The sequence below is a fragment of the Equus caballus genome, chromosome 3, assembly GCF_041296265.1.
Source record: "Equus caballus isolate H_3958 breed thoroughbred chromosome 3, TB-T2T, whole genome shotgun sequence".
Lineage (NCBI taxonomy): Eukaryota > Metazoa > Chordata > Mammalia > Perissodactyla > Equidae > Equus > Equus caballus.
The window spans coordinates 73,091,613-73,113,513 of NC_091686.1; the positions used below are offsets into that span (position 1 = coordinate 73,091,613).

General features: G+C 35.7%; 1 protein-coding gene across 1 annotated transcript in view; it reads left to right on the plus strand.

Moving 5' to 3' along the window:
• The window catches only part of UBA6 (ubiquitin like modifier activating enzyme 6), an 81,938-nt gene that overhangs the window by 11,987 nt on the left and 48,050 nt on the right, over positions 1-21,901 (plus strand). The window contains exons 3-10 of the mRNA XM_023638029.2: positions 1,131-1,225; positions 2,025-2,053; positions 5,711-5,805; positions 6,314-6,425; positions 11,997-12,077; positions 13,561-13,683; positions 15,500-15,623; positions 19,350-19,453. Of these exons, the coding sequence (XP_023493797.1) occupies positions 1,131-1,225; positions 2,025-2,053; positions 5,711-5,805; positions 6,314-6,425; positions 11,997-12,077; positions 13,561-13,683; positions 15,500-15,623; positions 19,350-19,453 (763 nt within the window). The remainder of the gene's footprint in view (positions 1-1,130; positions 1,226-2,024; positions 2,054-5,710; positions 5,806-6,313; positions 6,426-11,996; positions 12,078-13,560; positions 13,684-15,499; positions 15,624-19,349; positions 19,454-21,901) is intronic.

The following is a 21,901-nucleotide window of genomic DNA, read 5'->3' on the forward strand; positions in this document are numbered from 1 at the left end:
TAATTGGTAACTGTCCAAAACTGTAATATAGCTATATTATGGTACATTATTAGAATAGCATAGTAAAATACAATAGAATACAACACAAATGAAAATTAATGGTCTGCTACATGTATTGATATGAATAAATCTCATTATATATAATTTCATTCAAAAAGAGCAAGACACAAAAGAAGATGTTCAAAATGATCCCATTTATTTAAAGTTACAAAACAGAGAAAACTTAAATATGTTATTTAGGGGTACACAAATAAGGGTGGTAAGACTATATAATACACTGTTCCATACATACCATAGTAGATATTCAATAAATATTTGATGAATAAATGGATGGTTTTTATCTCTGAAACAGAAAGGATGAATAACACTTTAAAGAAAAGCCTAGGTTTTATTATCTTTTGTAGGGTAAAGAAGGAAATAACAAAGATAGCTGGTGTTTACGAAGGTTCTTCTGACTAGACAGAAATCCCTTTTCTGGCTTTTTTTTATAGTGAATATGAATAGCAGAAATATGGGAATTAAACAAACATCTATATGTTAAACAAACATACATTAAACTAGCGTGTGTGTGTGTGTGTGTGAATGAATTCCAAAGAAATACATACAACCCAAAGGGTTCTGGAATTATTTGTTGTTTATACTAAACTCATCTTTCAAGTGATTCTCATAAGAATCCATTGGAATGTCCACTATCTTCAAAAACTGGTATAGCATCATATTTATCACTCTTCTTTCAAATAAGCTCTTACTGTTGGCTTTATTACTATATCGGACTTTTTTAAATTGCCAATGCATATTTTTTTTAAATTCCCTTTCTGATACTACCTGTGGCAGGGTCTTTTATATACTTTATCAGCTTTTATATTTACAATAATGTTTGAAAACTGCTTAATTTTAAATCACCTAAACTCCAACAAGGGAACCAATTTTTTGCCTCAGAAAGCCTGCTTACAGGAAAAGGATTAAAATGGAGATCGCAAAGTTAATTCAGAAATTTTAAACACTATGCAAGTGATCCAAAACAAGTCTGTGGGCAGGATCTACTTGCCATGCTATTCTTTTGCAAACAACTTTAAAGGGATATATAATTTTGATGAAATAAATTATTTTCCATTGTGTTTTACATGTAGTCGACAGAGGTATGTTCTTGGAGACACAGCAATGCAGAAGATGGCCAAGTCTCGTGTTTTCTTAAGTGGTATGGGTGGTCTTGGTTTGGAAATTGGTAAGGACTATTTTTATTCATAATTTTATACGACACTTTTGAACAACATAATTTAAAGAATTTAACTCCTTCCCCTGTCTTATTTACTATAAAGGAAATTAGATCCAAAGCCTTGATCAGATTCAGTTTTGATTCTTTTGGCAAGATCATTTCATGGTACTGTTGTGTTCTTCCACAAGGAACCAGTAATGACTCTCTTGCTTCTTTTTTTGTGATGTTAATAGCCATTAATGATCATTCTCTATGTCCATTAATTCATTATGATAAAGCACACATATGTATATTCATAACAATATGTCTGGAAGAATACACTAAAATATTTTGGGGGGGGTGCTAAGGAACATTGGCCCTGAGCCAACATCCATTGCCAGTCTTCCTCTTTTTGCTTGAGGAAGCCTGTCCCTGTGTTAACATCTGTGGCAGTCTTCCTCTGTTTTCTGTTTTTTATATGTGGGACACTGACTGTCACAGCATGGCTTGATGAGCAGTGCGTAGGTCCACACCCGGGATCTGAACATGCGGACCCTGGGCCGCCAAAGCAGAGCACACAAACTTCACCACTATTCCCCCAGGCCAGCCCCAAGAATACACTAAAATTTTGAGAGTGATTATTTCAGTGTGGTGTGATTATGGGAAAGTTATTTTTTCCTTCTTGTTCATCTGTATTTTCTAAGGAACTTGTATTTCTTAAATAGTAAAAAAGTTAAAATTATCCAGTCAGAGATATGACCAAGCTCCATGAAGACATATCTAATATACATTCCTAATATTAAGCTGTTCTTTTTTTTTCCTGTTACAGCAAAAAATCTCGTTCTTGCAGGGATTAAGGTAAGTGAGTAAATGTCCTTGGTGAGAGGGTAAGAATTGTTAGTTATAAACTTTTTTGTTTTGTTGTGCTCATCAGTTGTGGTAATATTCTTTACACTTTGGACTAATTATTGCTTCCTTATTTAGTAGCAAAATTGTTTTAATGCTCTATTTTCCTCTTTTTAAAAAACTTTTTATTCCAGAAAATTTCAAAATTATACAAAAATAGAATAGTTTTAGCAAAACTCCATGTACTCATCATGTAACTGCAATTACGTGCCCATAGACAAATTTGTTTCATGTATCTCCTTCCCGTTCCCCCACTGCTCCCCGGACACCAAATTATTTTGATGTGATGCTGAGACCACCTGTTATATCTCCTTTAAATATTTTGGTATATGGTTCTAAAAGATGACTGCCTTTTGAAAATCTGACCACAATACCATTTTCACACCTAAAAATGTAACAATTGCTTAATATCATTGTAGCAGTCACCTATAGCTGCAAAACAAATTAGCCCAAAACTTAGCAACTTAGACAACAGCATTTATCTCAGTTTCTGTGGGTCAGGAATTAGGCCCAATTTAGCTGATTCCTCTATTTGAAGATCTCGTAAAAGGCCACAGTCAAGATATTGGCAGGGCTCACTGTCATCTTGAAGCCAAGGGCAGAATCTGCTTCCCAAGCTTGCTCATGTAGTTTTGACAGGATTCAATGGCCAGGTTGTGCCACTTCACATTCCCACCTCACTTCCTTGCTAGCTTTGGTCAGAGGTCACCCTCAGTTCCTTGGCATGAGGTCTTCTCCATAGGGCACCTCACAATATGGCAGCTTGCTTCATCAGAGTAAGCTAACAAGAAGACAAGAAAGAGAATGGTCTACCCATCAACAGACGAATGGATAAAGAAGATGTGGTACATATATTCAATGGAATACTACTCAGCTGCAAAACAGAACAGAATCATTCCATTTGCAATAACATGGATGGACCTTGAGAGAATTATGTTAAGTGAAATAAGCCAGCAAGAGAAAGATAATCTGTGTATGACTCCACTCATATGAGGAATTTAGAACTATGGACCAAGAACAGTTTAGTGGATACCAGGGGAAAGGTGGGGTGGGGGGTGGGCACAAAGGGTGAAGTGGTGCACCTACAACATGACTGACAAACATTAATGTACAATTGAAATTTCACAAGATTGTAACCTATCAATAACTCAATAAAAAAAAAACTGGGGGGAAAAAAAAAAAGAAAGAGAATGGTCTAGCAAGACAAATCAGAGTCTTTTGTCACCTAACCTTAGAAGTGACATTCCATCACCTATGCTATATTCATTAAAAGCAAGTCACTAGGTCCAGCTTACACTCAAGGGGAGGGGATCACACAAAGGCCTTAGGAGCAGGAAACAGGAATCATTGGGGCCATTTTAGAAGCCTGCCTATTACCAAATATCTAGTTAGAGTTCAAATTTTTGCAATTGTCTTAGAAATTTTTTTAATTTGTTTCTTCTAATCAAGACCCAAGCAAAGTTTATATGGTGAACTTGGTTTCTTTTGATTTTTAAATTTCCCTTCCTTGATTTTTTTTTTTCTTGCAATTCACTTGTTAAAGAAATCAGGTCGTTTATCATGTGTACCTCTACCCCTATATTTCCTGCAAACTGGTAGTTATGTCCAGAGAATCAGATTTAGATTTGATTCTTTTGGCACTACTGTTTCACACATGATACTTTCTCCCATCAAGAGGAAATAATATTCTGTTGTCCCCTTTTTTGTGATTATTACTAGCTATTAATGATTATTGCCTAGATTCGTTATTTTATTAGGGGCATTGATATTCTAATGCCATCATTTTTTCTTCTTTTATTAACTGAAATAATACTTTAGAAAGAAAATTTTCCATTCATCACTTATTTGGTTTCATTAAAGTATCATTTGTATATGTACCAAAGGCAGGATAAATACTGATTTTCCCCCCTTTATTTAGCAGTTTTCAAAATCACTGGTTTCCTTTCATCCCCCAAAAGTGACTAGTGAACTTGTGTTGTGTGTGTCTGTGTGTGTACATGAACATCATGATAAACTCCTGGATTTAAACATATTTGATGTGTTTTGATCTACTGTAGTAGTTATTCTCATTGATGCTCAAATTTTAACATCTTTGCTCATTGGGATCGTCTGCAAGTTCGTGAGTCCTTTTAATACAACCCCAGTAGTCTTTGATTGTCACTGATGGTAAAATCTTTTCAATGAGCAGAGCTAGAACATTCATCATGAGTAAACATTGAAATTTCTGAGTTTCAATTTAGGATTATAGAGTATTTACTTCTTTGATTTTATCTTTGTATCTCTTACTGTAAGGTTTAAGTTTTTTTATCCTTAGGATATATCCCATCTGGATTTGGCAGACACATTAAGTGCTTTCTTAAGTTACTTTAAATAATTCCAAGTTTAATCAATAGTTTTGTCCATTCTTGCTTTGGATTTTTAAGGATTGCTTTTTAAAATTTAATTTAGTTTTACTAATTTGTAAGACTTATATAATTCAAAGTCAAATTGATAAAACAGTATATTCAGGTATGTCTAGCTTATCTCTGTGGTATTCTTTCCTTTATTATGTCACTCCCTTTTTCTCACTGTTTCTTAATATAAGCAAATGGATACTTATAAACATGGAAATCTGTATATGTGTGTGTGTACATATTTATCCCCATCTGCCTTTCTTAGATAGAGTACCATATTTTTCTCCACCTTGCTTTTTATCATGTAACAGCATATCCTGGGATTATACCTTGGTGATAAATATATAGATATTTCATTCTTTTTTTATAACTGCATAGATATACATTTTGTGGATGTATCATATATTATTATATCCAGTTCTTCATTGGTGGACATTTTGATTATTTTCCGCCTTTTGCTATTACAAATAGTGCCGCAGTGTTCTTGTACATAGGTCTTTTTGTATTTTTCTCAGTGTGTGTTTGGGATATTCTTAAAAGTGGGATTGCTGTGTCAAAGGGTAAAAATGCACATTTTGCTAGAGATTGCCAAATTCCTTTCCATTGAGGTTGTACCACTTCACATTTCTACCAATGTTTGAGAATGCCTGATTCACCTCTCTCTCACCAATAGAATATATTATCAAACTTTTGGATTTATTCCATTCTCATGAATGAGAAAAGGTATTTTATTCTTGAACAAGATTGAACATGCTTAAATATTTTAAAGGGCCACATGCATTTCTTTTTCAGTATAGTTTGTGTTCATATACTTTGCCCCTTTTTCTGTAAGATTTGTGGACTGTAATATAAGTTACAGATTTTTTAGCAGTTAGTTATCTTTCTTGCTTTGAAGATGGAGCATTTGGGAAACGTATATGTGAATTTTTTTGATTTTTTTATGTTGATTTAAATAACATGCTACTTTCCTAAATTTAAATTCTCATACTGTTTAAAGTATTTTGTCCATTAATTTTTCTGGGTTTCCAGATGTATATAGTCATATCATCTGTGAATGGATCTAACTTTATGTCATTTCCAATACGTAAGCCTTTAATTACTTTCTGTTGTCTGATTATGCAAGATAATACTTGCTATACAGTATAAATAGTATTGGAGATAGTAAGCATCTTTGTCTTATTCCTGACTTTAACAGATATTTTCCTCTTTTTTGAAGGCACTTACAATTCATGATACAGAAAAATGCCAAGCATGGGATCTAGGAATCAACTTCTTTCTCTGTGAAGATGATGTTGCTAATATGAGAAACAGGTGAAGATATTTTAATGTATTATCATAGGATTTTTTTTTCTCTTGCAATTGCTTAGAATATTTTCTCTATCCAGAACACCAGTTCAGTCATAGTTGTTTAACTCATCACCGTAAGTTCATGCTACCATGGATAAATAAGTATTGACATATACATATTTAATCATTTATATTTCTCATATTTTTAATACATTCACATTGCTACCTAGGAATGAATTTCTTTAAGATTGTTAGAGGAGGTCTTTATTGTTAAAAGACTTAAGGAGCTTGGAACTAAGAAGGTACCCTTTGAGATTATGTAGCTTACTATGGAATACAATAGTATGCTGCATCTCAAGATTGTATAGTTATTTATAAAGATAAATCTTAGTTTTCTCTTCCTCTACAGTGTATTAAATTTCCATTGAAATTTTATAACATTCACGTTCCTCTGATGTCGTCAGTGTTCAAATTTGAGAGATTGAGTATATTGAATGAAAGAATAGTAAAGGTCATTTATTTATTTTTTTAGGGCGGAAGCTGTACTTCAACATATTGCAGAACTAAATCCATATGTTCATGTCACAACATCTTCTGTTCCTTTAAATGAAACGACAGATCTCTCCTTCTTAGATAATTACCAGGTTGGTACCCCATTTTATATTAGATGTTATTGACAGATTCCAAGGCAAACCATTAACTATTAATATGGTATAACTAATTTAACCTACTCTTTTGAGAACAAAAAAATTTAGATTAAAAGACTTCCTTTAGAATAATACCTTTCAAATGCTCCATTTTAGGGAAAGGGCCTAAGAACTACTGACAAAGCAATTATATCAGTCAGCTGTTTTCACAATAATGTGCATTGAAAAACTGCCTAAAACTCAGTGGTTTATAGCAACATGCATTTTGTTTCTTTCCCATGCATCTGCATGTCAGTTGGAGTCCAGCTGTTCTAGACTGAACTTGAACTCCAGAGTCTGGGTTCTGCTCCATGTGTCTCTCTTCTGGGACTAGGAGGCTACCTAGGATATGATCTCATGGCAATAGCAGAAGCACAAAGGTGTAAGTGCAGCCATCCAAGCACGTTTCAAGCCTCTGTTCATGTTATTTCCATTAATATTCCATTGGCCAAAGCAAGTCACATGGTCAAGCCCAAAGTTAAGGAGCAGGAAAGTACACTCTGATTGTCCTAAGGCCATGGGCAAAGGGTGACATATAATTTGATTACAGAGAAGTAAAAAATATGGATCAGTGGCCCGCCCGGTGACACAGCAGGTAAGTGCGCACGTTCAGCTTTGGCGGCCCGGGGTTCGCCAGTTCAGATCACGGGAACGGACATGGCACTGCTTGGCAAGCCATGCTGTGGCAGTCGTGCCACTTATAAAGTAGAGGATGATGGGCATGGGTGTTAGCTCAGGGCCAGTCTTCCTCAGCAAAGAGAGGAAGATTGGCAACAGATATTAGCTCAGGGCTAGTCTTCCTCAAAAAAAAAAAAAAATATGGATCAACAAGTCAGTCTACCTTAGGCAACCATAAATAACAACAAGAAGAATTTTCAGCACCTTGGATGTTCTAAAAGTGAATAGATTGACCCAGATTTTCCCTGTGGTGAAACTAAGATGTTACCCATTGTCTAGGAAGAAACACTCCTGTGTTTCTCCTCTACTCTCAATACTTCTGGCACTTGTGTGATCATATTTGTGTGGGTTTTTCCCTCACACCAAGCAATTCTCCAACTCTCTGGACACCTGGCTAAGTGTCCTATAATTCAATTCAGTTTGGACACTCTACCTGGAGATAGCATCAGATCCCACAGGTCACTCAGTCCCACAAGAAGTGCTCCCCTTCTTCACTTTCCAATGCGAGTTGCAAGTCCAGGTTATTACCTGTGCTTCTGAGGACTGGCTGTAAATCAGAGGTTCCCGCAACCCCTCCTCAGGTTCAATTAATTTGCCAGAACTCAGGAAAAGTTTACTTACTAGATTACCAGTTTATTATAAAAGGATACATCTCAGGAACAGCCAGATGAAAGATGTGCATCGGGCAAGGTGTGAGAGAAGGGGCACAAAGCTTCCAAGCCCTCTCCAGGTATTCCGCCTTCCTAGCACCTCCACATATTCACAAACCCGGAAGCTCTCTGAGCCCCTAGTTTAAGGATTTTTATGGAGTCTTTATCATGCAAGCATGAATGATTAAATCATTGGCAATTAGTGATTCAGTCAATCTCCAGCCCCTCTCCCCTCCCCAGAAGTCTGGGAGATGGGGCTGAAAGTTCTGACCCTGAAGTCACAAGATCAGTTCCCCTGGCAACCAGCTCCCGTCCTTAAGGGCTTTCCAAAAGTCACTTCGTTAACAAGGTAAACTCAGGTGTGGTTGTTAGGGGCTTGTTATGAATAACAGAAGACATCCATTTCACCTTTATCACTCTGGAGTTATTTCAGGAACTGGGACAGAACTAAATATTATAACAAAAGATGCCGTTCTAGCTCTTGTATAGGAAATTACAGGAGTTTTTGGAGCTGTGTGCCAGGAACCTTGGATGACCACCAAAATATGTATCACTTATTATAATCACATCACTCTTATTTGAAAAATTAGTGTAGTTTCCATTCTGGACTGGATAAATTGAAATTCATCCTGCTACAAAGATGCTTAGCCAGCCCTGGTGTTCTAGTGTTTAAGATTCGGCGCTCACTGCCGAGGCCCAGGTTCATTTCCAGGTCCGGGAGCTATACCACCCATCTCTGTTGTCATAATGTGGTGGTTGTGTGTTGCTGTGATGCTGAAAGCTATGCTAGTGGTATTTCAAACACCAGCAGGGTCACTCATGGTGGACAGGTTCCAGACTGAGACAGACTAGGAAAAAGGAGTTGGCTATCCACTTCCAAAAAAATTGGCCATGAAAACCATATAAATAGCAGCAGAGCTTTGTCTGATACTGTACCAGAAAGTGAGAGGATGGCACAAAAAGACCAGGCAGGCTTCCGCCAGGAGTTGTAGTCTACTCAATGGCACTAACAAAAACAAAAAAAACAAAGATGCTTAATAGACTTCCTTTTAAATGACTACCTGAGCTCAAAATAATGTAAGGGAAGTGCTTAGAAGCTAAAAAATGAATAAGTAGCTAAAAGAAGACCAGTGAACTGTTGATTCTGGGCACTTTCAAGGATAGAGTTTGCCTGTCTCAGTAATCACGTTTCTTGGGAATTAATGGTCACACAGGAACAGAAAATACAAAATAGGTCTACATGAGAGAGAGAAATGGAATTGAGACCTACCCCTCTTTGTAAAGCCAAAATGTCAGAGAGCTACACCCTCAGTGAAAGGGTGGATGGGAACAACCTTTGCCCATCAGAATAAGAAGCTTGTCTGTTTTTCTCTTGAGTGCTAAATGAAAAAATGAAAATCTTCTCTAGGAATTCATAACCATAAGCCTGTCCTCACACAAATTTGGAGATCAGCTTTATAATTCTTTGTAGTCTAAAATTTCCCAAGCTGAGAACTTAACATAAAAAGAGTACTAAGCTGGTGATACACTAGAATACCAGATAGAAATAAAACTCTACAGATCTGGAGGAGTGTACCCTCAACTAGGCCACAGGATATTCCAAAAATAAAACCCCTTTGAAGATCAGTTTGTTACCAGACAAGGGCCCACTGCCTGACACACATAGAAGCCAATTCTATGGCACTGGCTTTTGAGAAAAGAAAAGACTTTATTGTGAGGTTGACTAGCAGGGAGACAGGAGACATGGCTCTCAAATCCATCTCCCTGATTCAGAATTTGGGGTAAAATTTAAGGGATTTGGGAAGGCAGGGTGGTATGTGGAAGCACAGGCGGGAGAGTTTTAAACTGGAAGGTCTTTAAGCAAGCAAGATCATTTGTGATAAAGCATGGAAAGGGGCGTTAACACTGGATCTTCCTGGACACTGGACCCCTTGCTTCTGAAGAGAGTCCAGCTTTGAAGTTCTGGTCATGTCCCGGTCCTTTGGTTCCATAGTAGGAAGATCTTTGGTTCCAGATGTTATTTCAGGTCAAAAGTTTCTCCTCTGTGTGTGCTCTGGCTACATGACTTGCACTTTTGGCTCGATACCCCCGATGCCCCTACAGGATAACTTTAACATTCTGTCTTTGATAAGATGGGGCCGGTTTAAACTGGTCTGTGGTTACAAGTTCACAATGCAAAATAACAAGACAGTAAAAAGCAGTTCAGCATAATCAAGAGTCAGTGGATATAGGGGCTGGCCCCGTGGCCGAGTGGTTAAGTTCGCGCGCTCTGCTGCAGGCGGCCCAGTGTTTCGTCGGTTCGAATCCTGGGCGCGGACATGGCACTGCTCGTCAGACCACGCTGAGGCAGCATCCCACATGCCACAACTAGAGGAACCCACAACGAAGAATACACAACTATGTACCGGGGGGCTTTGGGGAGAAAAAGGAAAAAATAAAATCTTTAAAAAAAAAAAAAAAAAAAAGAGTCAGTGGATATAACAAACAGAAGAATTACACCTCCAAGAATTTCAGATAATAGAATTATTGGATAGGGGCTATAAAATATAGATGTTCAAACTGACTAAATCTTAAAAGAAGGGATTAAATATATAATATGGGAATAAGACACTATAGCAAACAATCAGGCAGATGTGATAAATAACCAAATAGAACTTAGAAATGAAAATATAGTATTGAAAATTAAAACTCAATGAATAGATTAAACATTGGATAGATAAAACTGGAGTAAGAATTAGTGAATTAAAAGAGAGCTGAGGAAGTTATTGAGACTACAGCACACAGAAATAAGAAAATGTGAAAGAGAAATTAATTGAAAGCTTGAATGTAAAAGTCCAATTCATGAGACTGGATTTCTAGAAGGAGAATATTAGGAAAAGGCAATATTCAAATAAATTATGCCTGAGAATTTTCTGGCATTGAGGAAACACAAATCAGATGTAGTATATGCTGGCTCTGGGATTTGATTTTACCCTATTTACAAGCTTATAAGGTACCTTGTTACTGTTTCATGGATGTTGGCAGAAAAAATGGGATTTCTGGGTCATAGACTAAGGACTTTATTACTCAGAGTATGGTAAGAAGTATGAACATCATGTTTGCCTTGTTTCCTTTTGCCTACCCCTCAGATCCCACTAGTGCAGTACAGAGGGCTCAGTGGATGCCTGCACATTTAGTGGTTCCTTTAGAGGAGAGGAACCCTGAGCTTCGGGAACCTGCTATTTTATAGCAAGCAGTAAACAAGCCTGTTCCTGCTCGCAGAGGGAGACATTACCTCGTTCCGCAAGCTTGCACAAGGCAAATACAATCCTGAGAAATAGCCCAAGAAAGAACGGTCAAAGCCTTGCATTCATGACATACCCAGTGAGACGTATATAGTGACAGACCGCGTGAGAGTGAGAAGCACACCATATTCTAACCTAGATAAATAAGACTAAATTCACACTTGGCTATTTGTAGTGAAATAAAGTTATCCAATTCATGGAAACCAGCAGCAAGGAAAACTCTAGACTGAGAGTCTAGCTCTGCTCTTGCCACTTGATAATTGAGTGACCCTAAGAAAGTATTTGACCCATATGAGTCTAAGTTACTTATGATAAAATTTGATTATAAAACCTTTTTTACTTATCTCATAGGGTGGTCATACAAAAATTAAATGAAGTAGATGTTGAAAATTATAATTTGCTATCTTTAACAATCTTGGTTTTACTAATGACATTGTTATAAAGCATAAGTTTGTTATATTGTGAATCTGTTGAATCTCAAGTAAAAGAAAGCTAAGCCAACTAATGTACCTCTTTAAAAATCTAATTGTTATCCCTTTAAGTTAGCATTAAATTGATACTCTGGTGACTAGCTTAGTATTCCCAAGGCAATAGCAAGTAAAATTTCCAATCACTTGGAGTACGTAAATACCACATAGGAGGGATATTAAATTTTGCTTCTAATTATGAAACCTGTTTTCGTAATTGAATTTAATGTGGGCATATTTTCCCCTGTATATATTATTTTTACTTTTGTTATTCTGTACTTCTGAAGGTATTAACCTTAGAATGGGTTACAATAGGATAGTATTTTTTTATAAGGAAAACAATGTATTTTTAGCATAATGCAAACTGATATGCTTCTGACTTAGAAGTTATATATTACCAAAATAATTGTGGATTTTCTAGTCTTTAATTTCTTGTATTTTTCTCAACAGTGTGTAGTATTGACTGAGATCCAACTTCCATTGCAGAAGAAGATCAATGACTTTTGCCGTTCTCAGCACCCTCCAATTAAGGTAATATTATCACTTAATAATGACATGTAGTTAACCAAAGGAAGAACGCTCTCACTATTAGAATTTAGAGCTTTTCAGTGGGTTATATAAGATGCTCTTTTTACATTAGAACAATCACAGTAATATTTTTCTTTAATTTTGGCATTATATTCATTTCCTTTTTTTTTTTTGAGGAAGATTAGCCCTGCGCTAACATCTGCTGCCAATCCTCCTCTTTTTGCTGAGGAAGACCGGCCCCGAGCTAACATCCATACCCATCTTCCTCTGCTGTATATGTGGGACACTTGCCACAGCATGGCTTACCAAGCAGTGCCATGTCCACACCTGGGATCCAAACTGGTGAGCCCTGGGCCACCAAAGCAGAACGTGTGAACTTAACTGCTGCGCCACCGGGCCGGCCCCCATTTCCATTTTTTAAAACTAAGATCTAGGGGTTGGCCCGGTGGCATGGTGGTTAAGTTCGCACACTCCACTTCAGCAGTCTGGTGTTCACAGTTTCAGATCCTGGCCACAGACCTAGCAACACTCATCAAGCCTTGCTGTGGCAGCATCCCACATAAAATAAAGGAAAGTGGCACAGATGTTAGCTCAGGGCCAATCTTCCTCACAAAAAAATAGTTAAAACTTAAGATCTAAATCTGGTTTATAGGCAGATTGCCAACTAAGGAAAAATTACGATTAGAAATAGAAAGGATGATAAACATTGAGTTCATCATCTAAATTTAAATATGGTATGATGGTGGTTTTCAAGAGGTTAATTGTTTTTTTCTTTTTTTAACAAATATTCATTGAGTAGTATGTACCAGATGCAATTCTAGGTACTAGGAATACATTAGTGAATAGGACATGCAGATTTTCCTATTTAAGAAAATTACCTTCTAGTAGGGAAGATACACAATAAATGAGCAGATAAGTAGATGATCTGTTTTCAAATAGTTTCAAGTCCTGTGAAGAAAAAAGCTAGGTAAAGAATAGAGTATAGGGGCCGGCCTGGTGGCACAGTGGTTAAGTGTGCACATTCTACTTCGGCAGCCCGGGTATCACCAGTTTGGATCCTGAGTGCAGACCTGGCACTGCTTGGCAAGCCATGCTGTGGTAGGCATCCCATGTATAAAGTAGAGGAAGATGGATGCGGGTGTTAGCGCAGGGCCAGTCTTCCTCAGCAAAAAGAGGAAGATTGGCAGCAGTTAGGTCAGGGCTAATCTTCCTCAAAAAAAAAAAAAAACCATAGAATGCTTAATGATGATGTGCTGATGTTGCTTCTAATTTTGTAACGCTAGATATCCAGTCCCAAATACCAAAATCTGCGATTCCTAAACCAATTTATAGACAAATAAATTTATCCTATTCATAATTCACTTTATCTCCCAAAGGATATTCTTAATTATAAATGAAATTGTCATAAAAGGGCCTGAGAGAGTTGAGCTGTTTTTTTTTCTTTATATAAATAGATGAGCTTGAACTTGTTTTTATCATTTCACAGTTCATCAGTGCAGATATACATGGAATTTGGTCACGGTTGTTTTGTGATTTCGGTGATGAATTTGAAGTTTTAGATACAACAGGAGAAGAATCAAAAGAAATTTTCATTTCAAATATAACGCAAGTATGATTGTTTATGTGTATTACATGTATATGATTTTTTTAAGTTAATGTAAATAGTATTTTTAAAAAGTGGTGTTAGCAAAATATGCAATATTTTTTATTCTATGATATTTTAAGGTAATTCATGAGGGAATATTTTGTTAATTTCTTGATTGCAGTATATTAAAACTCAATTAACTTTCAAATATTAAGTAGCTAAAAGTATTCTGGATTCCTTCAAACATTATTCAGTAATTGATCAACATTTGCTTATATCATAAATTTTAATTTTAATTTTGATCTATGTCATGTTCTCAAGGGACGTGAATTGTGAATCAGTGTTTACTGAACTGTTTATTGTGTCAGATCATAAATGTACTAAGTATGTCTTGAGTCACTCTGATTCCAGGAAGAGTCACACTTAAGTCACCATAGACAAAAACTTTTCTAATTTGTTGCATTTCTCAAATGTTATTTGAAGGAAGAAAATAAGTTTAAGAATTAATTAACCTTTATATCAAAAAGTCTCATTGTCTAACCACATTCTCTTGATATCCTATAAGCTTTTAATATTTTAATTCCCTAAAAGAGTTGAAGAAATCATTATGATCCATTTTTAGTACTCTTCCTTTTTGGCCTAAATCATTAACTTTATTTGCACTCTTTATAATCAATTTACATTAAACTTCAAAAGAAGCCAGATATAAGGTAATGATAATATATTTTGACCTAATAGTACTTGTGCTTCTATCCTTATGCTTTATTTTTAAACCCAATGTAATATTGCCTTTCTTACCCCTTTTTAAGAAAAATCCATTGAATAAATCATTCTGTGTATTTTTCTGCTTACAGAATGGTTTATTATTCAACCTTTTACCTTCTCTAGTTGTTTTTAGTTTGTCCCTGAGAATGTCATACAATTAGAATAAACTCCAAGGGGTAGTACGGATTCTTGTATTGCATTTGTATTTTCTTGTATTGAATAGTGCAGGAAATATGGAGCTTATCTATAATGAATTAGAAAATATCATAAATGTTCCCGTTTAACTTATCTGCAGATTACCTCTCCTTAATAAAGTCCTTATGAATTCTGTTCTTCTTGAGATATTAGCAAACTCATATAACATTAATTTTATCTACATGTTTGTGATCATAATTTTATTACTCCTATCCAAATTATTAAGCAGCAAAAGAATTATATTAGAATCTACGCAATTATCAGAGAGAGAGTGATAATTCCATTAGGTTTTATGTAGATTAAATTTGTCACTTTATTCAAGCAATATGTAGGATTATATGCAATTAGGAAATTTCCAGGCCTTTGACCTATCTCTTCCATCCTCTTTGGTGAAATAAGCCAAGTTTATCCTGATAAGTGGGGCTACACAATATTTCTTTACTTTAAAGCGTTGAGCAAGCTTTAACTACCAGTTTCCTGGCTTTAAATCTCCATCCTCCTTTCTTAGATTTCTTTGATCTTCAAAGTTAGACTCTTATCACTTATGCACACAGAGTTTTTGTAATATAACTTTTAAACTTAGATAACTTTAAATGTTTTTTATAAGTCACAAGAATCTTTGAAGTATCTGAACTCCTATGTGGAATCTCTGAATATCTGCTCCAAACACAGAAATTATATTTTCAACATTCAAAATAAAAAAATAATAAGTTGATCACTATTTTGTGTAAATTCTTTAAAGGCTTGCTGTTACTAAGGAAGGAGACGAATGGCTTGGAATTTTTATTGTTTTGAGGTTTGTCCTTTTTGTGTGAGATTCGGAATTTGTATGAAAAAAGAATACATAACTTGTTTTTTAGTAGGTAACTCTTATTTGTAGGCTAATCCTGGCATTGTGACTTGCCTTGAAAATCTTCCTCACAAACTTGAGACAGGACAATTCCTAACATTTCGAGAAATTAATGGAATGACAGGCTTAAATGGATCTACACAACAAATAACTGGTAAGTTGATATGTTTTATTAATTCATTTATGCTTATTATTCAGCCCATTTATAGTTCAAACACTATACTCAGTGTTGAGAATACAGCATCACCTCAGACAGACATGATCCACTTCTTGGCCTTGAAACATTAAGTCCAACTGAGGAGAAGTCACCATTAAACAGTCATGATGTAAAGAGAATACAGGCATTCTTGAAACTCCAGACTTAGCAAGGAAAGCTGTCGAAGTTTTGGGACGGGCTGGTCCAGTGGCACAGCAGTTAAGTGCGCACGTTCTGCTTCTCGACGGCCCGGGGTTTACTGATTCAGATCCCGGGTGCAGACATGGCACTGCTTGGCAAAAGCCATGCTGTGGTGGGTGTCCCATGTATAAAGTAGAGGAAGATGGGCATGGATGTTAGCTCGGGGCCTGTCTTCCTCAGCAAAAACAGGAGGGTTGGCAGTAGTTAGCTCAGGGCTAATCTTCCTCAAAAAGAAAACAAGTTTTGGGACAGGAGCAGTGGGGACAGAATATGTTGATTGAAATTTGAAGATTTCATTGGCTTGGGAAGGTGGTTAGAAGAATATTCTGTACAGAGACAAACAGTAAGAGTCAAGACAATTCAAGGAACTGAATGATACAGTATGGCAGCTAGCAGTGGGAGTTGAGATAACAAGAATTAACACAATTAGGAGGAAACTTTGCTATCTCATATGGGAAGGGAGCAAAGATTCTGACTTGGGCAACTTGTTTATTCACTTAGAGAGTGCAATAAAGGGAGCAGGTTTTGGAGCTAAGGTAAGGAATATGGTTTAGGCTTGTTGAGTGAGGTAGCAATGAAGTATTCAAATAGAGATATATGTTGTTCTTCAGTGGCTTGGATAAAAGGACTGAAAGGATATTATTGAGGCAAGGTTGTGGGTTTATTGGCAAGAAGTTGAACAGTCTGGTTTTCTAAGATGGGGAAAGGTACCGAGGCCAGAGGTTTGAGGAGAGTTTTTAAACTCATCTTGAAAAATAGAAAGATTATCAGGCATCATTTAGGGCTCATCTGAAGTTGAAGATAATAAATTTATAGCAGCATTAGTCTGAATAGTTTGTGATTTTCCTCCAGCCATGTTTTAAAGAATTAAAGACAGTGCTAGACATCCTGTAACTCAAAGACTGCATGTTTACACCTGTTCAGGTGATTTAGTTTTATCTTTAGGGCATTTGAAAGTATAATTAAGTGATCAGTGTATAGACTAATAAATAGAATTACTTTTTTTTAATGAGCAAAATGGATCCTAAGGAGAGGAAAAATCAGTCCCTGTTAAAGGAAAAACTTTGGATCTATATCTTTGCATCTTAAATAAAAAAGCTATTGGATTTTGTTTCCCAGACTGTATCTAAATATCTAAAATACAGGTTCAGCTCATTGATATTAAAGAATTTTTATCTGTTTTTGCAAAAATTGTCTTAACTGATCATTTGGGATTATCATTTATTGTTTTGGGATCCATGCAATGGATTGTGGTAATGGATCAGAATCTTCAGGCTACATATAAAAGGAGGAGCCACTGAATATCAAGGAATGAAAATAAAGAAAACCCACATTTTGTACCCGAAGTTCTTTGGGCGAGGAGAGAATATTTAAATAGAGTGGCTGTTTATGAAACTTTATTTCTTAACATTTATTAATTGGCACTTATTGCTCTGAGGTAATTTTCTGTTATCTGAAAAATATTTTTAAATAGTTAAAATAATACATGCTTGTTCTAAATATATGTATGTATATATGTTCAAATAGAGTAAAAAATGAGTAGTATTTCAGGGCTCCTCCCCTCTCCAGAGGTAATAGCAGCTAAGTTTGATGTTTACTCTGCTGACCTTTTGTCTCTACTTGATACATGAGGCTTGTGTGAAGAGAGGCTTACTGTTTGTTTATTTTTGTGAGAAAGATTGGCCCTAAGCCAACATCTGTGGCCAATCTTCCTCTTTTTGCTTGAGGAAGATTGTCCCTGAGCTAACATCCCTGCCAGTCTTCCTCTATTTTGTATATGGGACACTGTCACAGCATGGCTTGATGAGTGGTGTATAGGTCTGCACCCGGGATCTGAACTGGCAAATGTTGGTCCACTGAAGCGGAGTGCATGAACTTAACTGCTGGACCACTGGGCTGGCCCCTTATTTAATTTTTTAAATAAGCGAATAGTTCAAAAATAAAGGGTAAATTTTTACAGTGAAAAGTTTATTGTCCACCTGTGACTCCCCCTCACTTCTCCCTCATCCACTCTTATTTATCGTGTATCCCTCCAAGGTTTCCTTTTGCTTTTTTACATACAGGGCAGCATATTATACATCATGCTACCCTTTTGCCTTTTCCTTGAACAAAACATCTAGATGATTTTCTCACAACAGTAATTGCCGAACATTCTTTTTTTCCTTTAAATTTTCTTTTATGGCTATGTAGTATTTCATAGTATTAATGAAAATGGTATCACAATATAATTTTAATTTGCGTTTTATGTATCATGAATGAGATTAAGTATCTTAAGTTTTAGCGCTATTTGTTTTTCCTTTAATGTGAATCATCTATCCTTTGACCATTTTCCTGTTGAGGAGTTGATGTGGTTTTTTTTGGAGATACAATTGATATGTGACATTATAGTAGTTTCAGGTTTACAATGTAATGGTTCAATGTATGTTTGTGTTGCGATATGATCACCACAATAAGTCTAGTTAACATCACCACACATGGTTATAAATTTTTTCTTTTGATAAGAACTTCTAAGATCTACTCTCTTTAGTAACTTTCAAATATGCAATACAGTGTTATTAACTATAGTCACCATGCTTTACATTACATCCCTATGACTTAGTTATTTTGTAACTCAAAGTCTGTACTTTTTTTACCTCCTTCACCCTTCAACCTGTTGAGTTGTTGATCATTTTCTTAACTATTTCTTTGAACTACTACTATGTAGGACATATTTTCTGGGGGTTTTTTAATATGAGTTGCAAATATTTTTTTCTAGTTTGGCATTTTTCTTTTGACTTTACTTGTGATGGATTTTTACTGTGCATTTTTTTGTATTGATATATAGTCAAATTTTTCATTTTTTTATTCTTTGGCTTTCCATTATTTGAGTCATAATTAGAAAAGCCTTCTTCACTCCAAAGTTTTAAGGGATTTTTGTTCCTCCTACACTTTTATCTAATAATTTTTTTGGCATCTTTTTTGTCGTTTAAAACTTTTATCCATTTGAAGTAGATACTTTTCTAGATGGCTTCTTTCCCAAAAGATTTATTGAATTTGTTTTTACCTTTTCCTCACTGATTTCAGGTACCACTTTAAATGTATCCTATGTGGGTCTATTTCTGAATTCTGTAATCTATTCTGTTTGTCTGTTCATGAGCCAGTACCACACCACACTATGTTAATTATTTTTAGTTGTATATAATTGATATCAATATATTAATTATTGAGACCTTATAGAATATTTTGATATCTAATAATCACTTCTCATTACTTTTTTCCCCCTTTGAGTTTTCTTTGCTATTTTTGTTAAAGTCCTAAAGTTCACATTAGAAAAATAATTTGTTTGGTTCCCTACGCTTCCTCCCACCTCCATCCCCAAAAATATTTATACCAGGATTTTCTTAATTTTGTAAATCAGGGAAAATTAACAGCTTTATGATGATAGATATTCAAGTTTAAATGTCTATATGTTATATAATGATTTTTAAATTTTTTTTCTTTTAGTGGTGTCACCATTTTCTTTTAGCATTGGTGATACTACAGAGCTGGAACCTTATTTACATGGAGGCATAGCTGTCCAAGTTAAGACTCCTAAAACATTTTGCTTTGTAAGTATTTTTTTTCTGCTTAAAAAATATTTCATTACAGAAGAAGAATGGCAGAAGAGAAGAAAGTAATAAATAAGTACCCAGTTAACTAACAATGAACTAACAGAAAAAGAACTCAAGAACTCAATCCCATTCACAATCGCAACGAAAAGAATAAAATACCTTGGGATAAACTTAACCAAGGAAGTGAAGGATCTATACAATGAAAACTACAAGACTTTCTTGAAAGAAATTGACGACGACATAAAGAGATGGAAAGACATTTCATGCACATGGATTGGAAGAATAAACATAGTTAAAATGTCCATGCTACCTAAAACAATCTACAGATTCAATGCTATCCCAATCAGAATCCCAAGAACATTCTTCACAGAAATTGAACAAAGAATCCTAAAATTCATATGGGGCAACAAAAGACCGTGAATTGCTAAAGCAATCCTGAGCAAGAAAAACAAAGCTGGGGGAATCACAATCCCCGATTTCAAAACATACTACAAAGCTACAGTGATCAAAACAACATGGTACTGGTACAAAAACAGGTCCACAGACCAATGGAACAGAATTGAAAGCCCAGAGATAAAACCACACATCTATGGACAGCTAATCTTCGACAAAGGAACAGAGGGCCTACAATGGAGAAAAGAAAGTCTCTTCAACAAATGGTGCTGGGAAAACTGGACAGCCACATGCAAAAGATTGAAAATTGACCATTCTTTTTCACCACACACCAAAATAAACTCAAAATGGATCAAAGACCTAAAGATTAGGCCAGAAACAATAAGTCTTCTAGAAGAGAATATAGGCAGTACACTCTTTGACGTCAGTTTCAAAAGAATCTTTTCGGACACTATAACTCCTCAGTTGAGGGAAACAATAGAAAGAATAAACAAATGGGACTTCATCAGACTAAAGAGCTTCTTCAAGGCAAGGGAAAACAGGATTGAAACAAAAAAACAGCTCACTAATTGGGAAAAAATATTTACAAGCCACTTATCCGACAAAGGGTTAATCTCCATAATATACAAAGAACTCACACGGCTTAACAACAAAAAAACAAACAACCCGATCAAAAAATGGGCAGAGGACATGAACAGACATTTCTCAAAAGAAGATATGAATATGGCCAATAGACACATGAAAAGATGTTCATCATCGCTAATCATCAGGGAAATGCAAATTAAAACTACACTAAGATATCACCTTACCCCCGTTAGATTGGCAAAAACATCCAAAACCAAGAACGACAAATGTTGGAGAGGTTGTGGAGAAAGAGGAACCCTCATACACTGTTGGTGGGAATGCAAACTGGTACAGCCACTATGGAAAACAGTATGGAGATTTCTCAAAAAGTTAAAAATAGAAATACCCTATGACCCAGCCATCCCATTACTGGGTATCTATCCTAAGAACCTGAAATCAGAAATCCCAAGAGTCCCTTACACCCCTATGTTCATCGCAGCATTATTTACAATAGCCAAGACGTGGAACCAACCTACATGCCCAGAAACTGATGATTGGATAAAGAAGATATGGTATATATACACAATGGAATACTACTCAGCCATAAAAAAAGACAAAATTGGCCCATTCGCAGCAACGTGGATGGACCTCGAGGGTATTACGTTAAGCGAAATAAGCCAGTCAGAGAAAGACAAACTCTATATGACTCCACTCATAGGTGGAAGTTAACATATTGACAAGGAGATCTGATCAGTGGTTACCAGGGAAAAGGGGAGGTGGGGGGAGGGCACAAAGGGGGAAGAGGTGTACCCACAACATGACTAACAATAATGTACAACTGAAATCTCACAAGGTTGTAATCTATCATAACATTAATAAAAAAAAACAGTTAAAAAAAAAATAAGTACCCAGTTAACCAAACAGTTAATTTAAAGACCAAACAGATTTTGTTTTTTAATTTGCCCTCACTTTGATGGAAATTGTATCTGTCTAAGGAAATAAACTAGCATCCCCCCAAAAATTTACAGCTAGAACACCGTATGCATATAATTGAGGCATATGTTACTTCAAAGAAACTACACCTTCCTGAATCATCAGAGTTAATCATACTTCTTACAACTTCCCAAGACAAAAGATAAAACTAATATATATTTGAAAGATTTAATAAGCATTGAAGTAGTATATGTTTTGTTTCATTATTCAGTTATTTACATTTTTAAAGTAAAAGAATATTTATTTTATTTATCATACTTGTTAATCCAGATTTTTAAATTTCAAGAGCAGTGTATATGTCGGAATGGTAAAATAATTCCTGTAAACTGGCATTGAAAGGAAAATAAGTATGTGAATGGAGAGAATGTGGAGGCTACTTGTATCAGAGAAAAAGAAGTCTCCTGCTCCTTAAATCCTTAGGGCACTTCTCTGTGTAGGCTAATACATCTCTATTTTTTCTTGCAAGTTCTCAAGGATTTAACTTGATTGCCTTTT